The sequence below is a fragment of the Branchiostoma floridae genome, chromosome 3, assembly GCF_000003815.2.
Source record: "Branchiostoma floridae strain S238N-H82 chromosome 3, Bfl_VNyyK, whole genome shotgun sequence".
NCBI lineage: Eukaryota > Metazoa > Chordata > Leptocardii > Amphioxiformes > Branchiostomatidae > Branchiostoma > Branchiostoma floridae.
Genome location: NC_049981.1, coordinates 27,880,084 through 27,890,475, shown reverse-complemented (window position 1 = coordinate 27,890,475; position 10,392 = coordinate 27,880,084). Strand labels below are relative to the sequence as shown.

Genomic DNA, 10,392 nt, shown 5'->3' with positions numbered 1-10,392 from the left:
GCTGACTCGTGACTTCACCTGCTCGGAGTTATTAGTGCACAATTGGAGAGTTGTAATGACCAGACAATGTGGTAGGTGTTAGTCATGGAGTACTCTCCAGGCATATGTGACAATTAATGAAACACAGACTTGATCATATAGAGGACATCCGTGTGGATATAGCTTCTCATCCGTTTTTAAAAGAAAGGGGGGTTCTATACCACTTCGTTACACTATGTCTACTTTAACTTGACGCCATAACAACGTCACCTCCCAAAAGGACAAATGTAGAAGTTAGTTTGCTACCCTGTCTGCCTCCTCTCAAAGCTGAGATGTGAAACATCGCGATGAGTGACGACTTGGCTCCTCTGACCGCCTTTACCCATTGTAAGCAGATGGACTGATGTAAAGGCACAATAGATGATGCCCGCAGAATCCTTTATATAACCTACTCATTACGTACACCTACCGTTCACTCATCACGAAAAGTGATATGTTGATATTCGATGAACTTCGGGCGGTACTTCGACCGCGCCCAAGGTCCTCGAGCGGCGCTTAAAATTGATCATTTTGATATCAACTAGCCGCAAGTTCCTAAAAGTCTCAGAGACCATCGTTAATGTATGGGAAGACATCTGGGCCTGTTTGGGCTCATGACTAATGTCATGAGTTTTTTTCCACATTTTTGCCAGATCGGGACTACATACATTTCAATGGCCTAATCTGTAGTACAGTACTGCTCTGCATCTGATCGCTCTGTGCTCATTGGTCTGTGCTCAGGCCTTCTCCGGCATTTATTGCATGCAGCTTTAGGTAAAAAAATGATTTATGAAGATTTCTGGTTTAAGCTCATCCCAAATTTACATATTATGTGGTCGGGATCGTAGTGTTAATGTCTAGTTTCCTGTAATTAGATGTGGACGTAGCTTTTGCACGGGATGTGTTTCTTGAGCTGGCCGGTACCGGGTTCTGTGTAGACATGCCTCGTCTAATGTTACCGGTTCTGCTACACCGAAGTCACCCCAACAACACCGGGTTGATCTGCAGGGAGGAACTACTGTTCTAGTAAATTTATTCACCAGAATATCCGTTCTCAATGCTTTCTGTTGATGTCAATGGCGCACATGTACTTTTGGTTGACCTGTTGCAAAATACAGACGGTTTATTTTGACAGATTCCATGCACAGACAAGCCACTTCGTTAGCCTCCTCGCCGGCCTTTCTCTGAGCGTTGGCGTAAGTTTGTAGCCTGGTATCCAGCCGCATTACGATACCGTATTGCTACGATACGGCTTGACGCCAGGCCAGGCTTTAATTGCACCAGGAAGGTTCTTGTGCTGGGAAAGTAATAAATGTCGGGGAACTTGCAAATTGTAGTCCGCCGACTGAAAGGCCGGCAGAGGAGGCTACCGTTTCGTCATCACGACCAATCAACATCAAGATTGCTGAGACGATAGGGAACATCCTGAACAGGGCTCAAAAGCCACGCCTAACGACTAAAAATATAATTGCAGGTAAACCCGCATCCAACAGTGGCAAATATTATTTGGACCGCTTGGGGTCCTCACTGACACGAGCAGATTATCTAGATAACTGACAACCGCAACGTTGGCCTTCTTGGTGAGGGTAATAATGGGGTGCACTGGGGCTAATAAAGATTTTTCAATCACTCTTCCGCTGCATTAGGAAGTCAAATATCCAAAATCCCTATCCAGATTATTTAGATAATTGACAACCGCAACGTTGACCTTCTTGGTGAGGGTAATAAAGGGGTGCACATGGAGCTAATAAAGATATATTTCAATCTACCCAACTGACATGAATGCAGCCATCAACTTTTCGCGTTTTAACTTTACAAGTGTAAAATATTTTAACATAATCAATCATAGCTTAGGTTAGGCTTTACGTCCTCTCAGGTAGGTTTGGAATTCGAAAGGCAAAAGTTCGACTTAAATAGGGTATCAGACGGACGATGTAAAATCAACTATCTCAAACAATTATCTTACTGCGTTTCAAATCTATGAGTATCTTGCAAAATGGTATTTGCCTTTAAGGAAATCAGGGTATTGTAGACATAAAAGATATAAACATGATATCAGGTTTTAAATTCCAGATTTTATTAATAGAAAACCTTGTGACAAATGAAATCGAAGGAGTGAAATCAACAAATAAAGAACATACAATGACTGACGATATCACAAGTCCCGCTTTGGAGAAGCCCAGCTATGATATAAGATGACAATATTGATACAATATATAGAACTGTCGGATGGAGTCAGATTCAATGGGCAATCTACCATCAAGTTTGTACTAGTACGTGTATTGTTTTTTTAAATATCTACCTTCGTATGCTCTTGTTTTAAAAGAATAAAAGAAAGTTTTAAAAATACAAAACGTTAACATTACAACGATTTGTGACTCTGTCATACAAAAACACTTCAGTACACAGATCAAAATTATGAAATTGATGACACACATTCTTCTAGAAAGCACAACCGCTAACGTCGTGAAAAAATAACGTGCCTATTTCAACAAATATATACAATAGATTTAATCTCGATTTCCCCTTTCTTTGTGTGCGTTATCAATATCACGTCCCCGAACCCACGACTCAGTCGTGCTTTTAAGAGGTTACACATCAAAAAGGTCCAACCGTATACAACATGTTTATATGGGGAGATAAGTTTTGATACGTGATAAGGGGGAGGGGCTGGAGCCGTGACTACGCGTCCGTGACCGGAGGTTCTCTGTTCTTCAGGTACGCGGCAATGCCTGGGTTACTCTTCACCGTGTGGATGATCTTCTGGAAGGACGGGCAGGGGGCGACGAACTTGCCCTTGATCATCTCAAACGCCTCTTCCGGCAGGTGCGCCTTCATCAGGTCAAAGATGGAGAAGAAGTAGACGTCTGCCCACGTCAGCTGTTGGAAGAACATAGGCACGTGTCAGGTCGCAGTCTAGACTGAGATTTATTCAGAGAACGTCGCCAAATACACCAAGGGAAGGCGTGATACATGAAGATGTATAGTTAACATATTTTCATAGATGACTGTCGCTAGTGTCGAGTACATTATTTGTTGCTTGTTTTAGAATACTGTATATTGTTTTACGTATTGCTTTATTAAACATTTAAAACAAATAGTTGACAAACGGGTAAAAATTGTCAGTCAGGTTAATTCTTGCTTTTTTCCTTTTGTTTTACACCTGTTACCAGCCTTGTGAAGACGTTCATACGGTAATTCCTCTCGTGGAAGTAAGAATAATGTGTAACATCTTACCTTGTTTCCGACGAAATGGCCGTTGTTGTTCTTGTCGGCAAACTTCTGTAGAATGGCGAACTTAGCCGGCATGTATTCCTCCACCAGTTTTTTCAGGGCCGCGGGCTAAAGGGGTGAAAAACCTTCGTTAGCATTTCGTTTACAACATTTATTGAAAGGAAGACAGAAAACAGCTTGAAAGAAAACAAAAACAGTCCTGACTCAATGGATCTAGTATGGTGGATTTTCAACAGCCCAGTGGACTACCCCCTGCTGTAGAGGTCTGTGGCCCAATGGGTAAGTAAGCGGAGATTTGCATCGCCCTTATTCGTCAAAAGATGGGGGCAGAACATGAAGAAGAAAACTTACGACTTCTTATAAAACTGAACTTTAAATGGAACTAGAAAGGCCGGTATTTGCTTAGGAGCAAATTCAGCTATTTTCACTCCGCTCTCCCTCTTTATGCAAACATGGACTCTTCCAAAATTGAATTTGAAAAAAATGAATAACAGAGAATGACCCGGAACTACGATGCTACTATACTATAAGTACGTAGTACTGTATGGTAATCAAACTTTTATTTCGTGAACACAACACGCACACAACATGCTAGTGTTTCACACATTAATAAAGAAGGCACCGTGTTACTTCAAGAAAAAAAGTTTTTATTTCACAAACGGAAATTGTGTTGTATTTTTTTCTACAGATGCAACACGTTATGCGACCCTTAACGTTGGTATTACGTATCCACAGCAGACAATAGCGTGGCTTACCTGCTTATTTACACAAAGCAAGGGCAGCTTAGTTACTGCACTTATTCAAGGTTGTCACAAGCATAACTAATCTTCATACAAGCAGACCTCTCCAAACAAACTGTACTACACTTTTAACTCTTTATCAAGATATGCTTATTAGCCGTTTTTAGCGAAGCGCATTAAAACAAAATCCAATTGGATATGATGTAATATGGCAGCCCTGCAATGACATTATCAGTACAAATACATATAAAGTTAATGCACATTGTATTTAGACAAAAGGATCACATTCTATCTTTATACTTAGAGGTAATCAGCTAATACATAATGTTGATGAACAAAGCTAATTAGCCACTGTATGTTTGCACGACGTCTGTTTTATATATCTCAATGTTTTGTATGCTTTTTGTCTAAAAAAGGATGCAGCAATTGCAGTAATTATACGTCTGTTATAACCTTAAAGTCCCATTTATTTTCCACATAAACTAATCAGTTTATGACTATTTAATTGTTCTGATAAACTGTTTTTAGTACAGTACAGTACATTATTAAATTACACAGCATATACCATGGTGTGGTGTCTCAAATAACCTAATCATACATCAAGCTGGTAGATATATGTGGAGAAGGAGACCTCAGCCAACCGTTCACACTTACGCCACATCTTCAGAAAAGACGCTGGAGCCGCATGTTCCCCGTTTAGGAACTTTATTCGAACCGACACACAACAGACATGTTTCGCCGTGTGGCTTCCTCAGTGTTATGGGCTCATACATCAAGCTGGTGTTTCTGTCACAGTTTCATTATGTATGTGGGAACACTTCTTGCACTTGACTTTGCTATCCTCTCCTTTGTGTCTGTTGGTGCCACCTTTGTAGCCAGTTGACTATTGTGTTCTCTGACAGGCCAGACTTCGTGGAATTAGTCGAGTTCGAGCACCCGACCAATACTGAATTTAGCACTGTCAAATTGACACCTTCTATCAAGGCACAACCTCACCGGTCTGCACAACAGTTGGTGTTTCATCTTCCTCCAGTAGAATACAATTATTAGTATTTCCTTTGTGTAATTTCATGTTCTGCCACCCAGAGTAAAAGGAAGATCCTTTTTGTTTGTTGATTAGGAAAAAAAGCCACACCTGATTACATATATTCTTGTAAAACCAACATAAATGCACAATTCACAACATAGTGTAACGTTAGTACTTGTAGATTTGCCCCTGAAGATCTGTACTATTATATACTATGGAAAATAACTACTGTACACTTTTCACAGATAATAAACAACAGTACTGTCTCAGTCACTGCAAAGCGCAACAATATTCCATGCGTGCGCCTGCTCCTCTCCCACCGCGGCATTCTGCACGCCTAGTATCGCTTAACCCGACACTCTAAACGTGGGTAAATCAAACAAAAACTACACAATATCGACGACAAGCTACCCAAATTTGTTACTGCGTTTGTGTATTGTTGCCAATTTATAAACAGTACAAATTTTCACGTACTTTCAACGGACTTCTTCCCGGCGACATGTACATGTATGTACTCCCAGCCGCTAAGTAGATGAAAGACCCTTCCCCATTGGCTGTATCCGAGCTGACCAATCAGGTCATCGCTTCTGCTAAGTGTCGGGCGCATATTGGTTCCCCTCCTAAATTCAATTAGCCACGATGCAAAGCTGTAGCCTGGAATCCAGCCGTGTTGTGCTTTGGTCGCTCTGCTTCCTTGCGAACACGTCTGGCATTCGTTAGCATTGGAACGATCGGTCCTTACGTCACTAATGCGGGAAAGATAGAAGTAGTGTTCCGTTCGATTACGAACTGTAAACATGATTCTGTGTGTTCGATTTCCACCTTGGTGGTGCTTTGCGAAGGGGGCTTGGAGCCAACAGCCAATCAGAAATCGCGCACATACAGTGTGCGAATATTCAAATGCCGATCGTTCCAATGCTAACGAATGCCAGACGTACTGGCAGGAGCAGAGCGACCAACGCACAGTACGGCTGGATTCCAGGCTAGCAAAGCTGCGTCACGCGCGCGGGAACGTCAATGACCATATATGGTGCAACGGATGTACGGGGGAACGTGACCATATATGGCGACACGCGCGAAATCCGGAGAACCTCGGTGAAAATATACGTAGATACCCCGCCAAATTGGCTTTTAAATCATTTTGAAGTGACTTTTGGCCAAAAATAATACCGGGGTCCTTTTGATAAGTATCTCACACAGTATCATACCAAATTTCAGGCCATCCGGACTTAATACCTGGGCACGGGAGGCAGGAATGTGCAGTATGGTCAGAAAATAACCTAAAAACATCGGATTCCATAAAATCATTGTAAAGGTATCTATCAAAAAACTTTGATTTGGTGACAATAGCGCTGAGAACAATGCCCTCACACCGTGTCATTATTCGTCGTTCATGAATTTGATAACAGCAGATATTCGAACACCCGCATTCGCCGGACGACGTTTGCGACGTCTGTTCATGAATATTAATTATTAGAGCAAGCAGGGGTGACCACGTGCACGGCCGCCACCTGGTCTTACAGGTGGCGGGAAGGTAATTACGTCATTTACCATATATGGTGAGACGCTCAGAGGCGGTGAAGACGAAAACGCAGATGAAAAAACCCGCCAACTTGGCTTATAAATCATTTTGAAGTGATTTTTAGCCAAAAATGATAACGGGGTCCTTTTAGCAAATATCTCATGCACTACCATACCAAATTTCGGGTCCCTAGGACTTAATACCTGGTCACGGGAGGCACAAGTATAAAGTTTGGTCAAATTATCACCTAAAAACGTCCATAAAATCATTTTAAAAGTATCTATCAAAAAACAGAAAAAAACGTCCGAGGGTATTGGCCCAAAGTACACTTGTGCCAAATTTCAGGTCATTCGGTCCAAGAACGACGGAGAGGAATCACTTTAAAGGTCGTGACAGGAGAAAGAAAGAAAGAAAGAAAGAAGAAACGGTACGAAAACAATATTTTCACTCGAAGCGTACCTACGGTACGCGGAGTGAAAATAATCACTCGAAGCGTACCTACGGTACGCGGAGTGAAAATAATGAGACCTTTTCCCGTGCATAGGAGATGGAGAAAACGAATATGCATGTACAAATCAGAGCAAGGAGGTATTCCGGCCATACAAGCTGCAGCTGAAAAAAAAAAACTCACCCTCTCTTCTTCGGGCATGAACATGACGGGGGCCATCTTGCTGAAGAAGATCTCGTTCACATTGTCCACTATCATGTCACAGCAGGCGGCGTCGAAGTCATCCGCACCCGTCATATCTATATGGGAGAAACATACTAGGTCACTTTCTCAATAATTCACTCTGAAAATATAACACATATGGTATTTTTCTATATAAATGAGGTCTATTGGTTTTCATTACAAATGACTAGCTTAATTTACCAAATTCCAAATGACTAACGTTATCACACAGAAGAAATATTTCAGATGATTTGCCTTTTCATAACATGCAACCACGAAAAGCAATTAACAGTAATGAGAGCAAAAGATGTTAATTATTCAAATAATCGATAGTTCTCTTTGATGAGCATATCTGTACGTTTCTTCTGTGCTATGTGTTAAGATTGAGCTATAATTGTATGTGATTCAAACAGTTGCCCACGAGATTGAGACGTACCGTTCTTCCTCGCCACGAACCTGCCGATGGCCAGACTCTCTCCCAGCGGCTTGTCGTTAATCTCCAGGATGGGCAGGCCTCCTGTGATGGCCACTGTGAGGAGAGAGCAAAGGTGAGGTCAGACATTCAACTCCTGCAATATTAGATAGGTGTACATTGGTGCAGCGTTGCTGTGAAATTGTTGTAACATTACCGTTAACGTCGCTATATATAGCATTGCCGTTATTATTGCTGTAACATTGTTAACTTTTCTTGGCCAAACGGTTTTTCTTCGTACGCTCGCATCAGTTTTGGGGTTCCCAGAAGATGCCATTCATATAGTGAAATCAACATGGCCTTGAAAACTCAGCCATGTCTGAAGGGGGATTCATTCATTTTGTAATCCAAACTATAGTAGTATACAACGTAAGATAAACAACAAACAGTTTGAGCCTTAAACTTTCAGAGACGAAAATAAGAAACAGAGTAGATAGCTGATGCAACACTTGTCCCTGCACATGTATTTGGTCAATGACTTTGTCCGGGCCCTTCTATAAAACCACAACAAGTGCAAGACTGATGTATTTGAAATGCCACGCCCTTATCAACGGTAAAAAGTAATGATAACATTTGGGATGTCCGTGGTTACACTGTTTTCAAAATAAGTCTATCATCGTTTGCTTAAAGAGCAGCCTTTGTCCATTTGTCAACATTAGCGACCACGTTAGGTAACCAATAAGTACAAATGTTTGTACGTTACCATGGAGATATAATGCACGAGTAAAGGTAAGACAATGCGAGGTGACCGGGGGTGGCCATACCTGTCATGGTACTGTCACCGGCGCAAACAATGATGAAACAGCGTTTCTATACACTACTCAGAGATAGCGAAGCTATTGCAAAGTTTTTCCCACAACGAATGACAATGTCCGATAACGATTGAAACTTAGATTGCACAAAGATGACCAGATATACGCTTTCTAACCGGACTTTTGGCAGTTCACTGTTCTCCACAAGTCATCCATAGCTCATGGAGAATGTTTTCCTGAATAACTCAGGCTTCCCTGTCTCAATGCATTTTAGACGGCAGACTTATAATTGCTAATTTCGCGACATCTAGTTGGCCCTATCTAAAACATCTTAACATGTCTTACTTAACAAGATTCGCTGTACTCTAAGAAAACCCGTTTTATGAATAGATCATGTTCATCGCACACCTTGCTGCATTTTTTTCAGTCTTGTGCACCGTTGCCGACTGGGCTTGTTCGGAATTGTCTTAAATGCATAGGACCAAAAGAAGTTTTCATCACAGCATTTCTTATAAATTTAGAATTTTCTATATCTTAATATTTCTCGAGTTTCCAGGTCTCCGCTACTAAAATGTGGGGGAAAAGCTGGACTTACTTGGTTTGAGGTTTTTCCACTCCTCCTGTGAGATGCCGTTGAACTCGTACTTGACTCCGCCTGCCTCCAGGAGCAGTCTGATGGGCTCGGCCCGGCCTCGGAAGTCGAAGTAAGTGAGTTTCACCTTGGGTGGCGCGGAGGGGGCCATGTTGTTCCGAGCCTGAGGTTTCGCTGCCGGCGCTGTCTGTGCGGAACTACTTGCACCACAACCCATAAGTTATGTCTTACCGTCTTCGGTTTTACTACAGTTCTTACAACAGCAACTCGAGATACTTGTAAATTCTTCCGGCAACACTTGGCACTAACGTTTCCAAAGGCAAGGTGCGTGCAACAACGCAGTAATCGGCTTTTAGTAACAGCGGTGCCGCGACCTCTTCACGGAGCTTTGAAGCAGCAAGTGAATGGAAGAGGGCGTTTGCTCAACTCTTTAAGTAGTGTGGAAGTCGCTATGGCAGTGTGTGCCAAACAGAGGGAGTTGGCGATAGCAGCCTGGGTCAACAATAAGCTGAAGCGATCAAATGTCCCGTATCCCGTCCAAGCGAGGCGTGACAGCGGACGTTGTCCTTCCTTCAACAGGTGTTTGTTCACATCCCTGTGTCCTGCCTTCGTCGTTATGACGCTGAAGTAAATAGGAAAGCACAACCGCACGTACAATGGCCCCAAGGAGCAAATGTTAGACAGACTTTAGAATAATATGATTTTATAATTAGAGCAGGACATTTTCCTCGGTGAAAATAAATAGACGATTTAGTCATTGAGTCATATTGTGCACATATGCAAAGAGAAAAAACATCGCTTTTCATTGACCGTATGAGGGTAAGACTGGTCCTCAATGCTAATGACCGCGCGGTTGCGCATGGCCTACGACCAAAGTGTATTAAGCTACTCAATCCTTCATTAGATATATGCAATTGTTATGTTGTCCTCTCTGTTGATTTCAGATTGATTTTCCGTAAAGCATAAACTAGTAATAAGTTACACAACATTCTAGGCCATCAAGTGGCTGTCGTAAAAATCACTGTTAATCAGATAAGTCGATCAAGTAAGTAAAGAAGATGAGAATTAGGACGAAAGTTCATTGTGCACAAAGTATCAAGTAGGTGATCGGATGATGGGTCATGACTTGCAATTTTCTTTTCTTCTATCTGAGGTATTATTTACATGTAATTGTCTTACGTATTACACTTACATAAGGATAATCTTCAAGCAGATGTTGCGGGAGGCAAAGTCGTTGTTTCCTGTTTCCTATAACTATCCCTTTTCTGTGACAAATTGCCTCCATAAGTTTTCGTCATAGAACCTGGAAGCAAAACTTAACGACTTAGCCTCCCCCAACATCTGCTTGGAGATTAAGCAATCGGA

General features: G+C 41.9%; 1 protein-coding gene across 1 annotated transcript; it reads right to left on the bottom strand.

Moving 5' to 3' along the window:
* Nucleotides 1-2,073: 2,073 nt before the first annotated feature.
* Nucleotides 2,074-9,466, bottom strand: LOC118412719 (glutathione S-transferase-like). Its single transcript, XM_035815747.1, has 5 exons — nt 9,031-9,466; nt 7,648-7,740; nt 7,173-7,288; nt 3,256-3,360; nt 2,074-2,898 (listed from the first exon to the last, which is right to left on the bottom strand). The coding sequence occupies exons 1-5, from the start codon at nt 9,242-9,244 to the stop codon at nt 2,701-2,703; spliced, it is 726 nt and encodes a 241-aa protein (XP_035671640.1). The 5' UTR covers nt 9,245-9,466; the 3' UTR covers nt 2,074-2,700.
* Between the last annotated feature and the right edge of the window lie 926 nt (nt 9,467-10,392).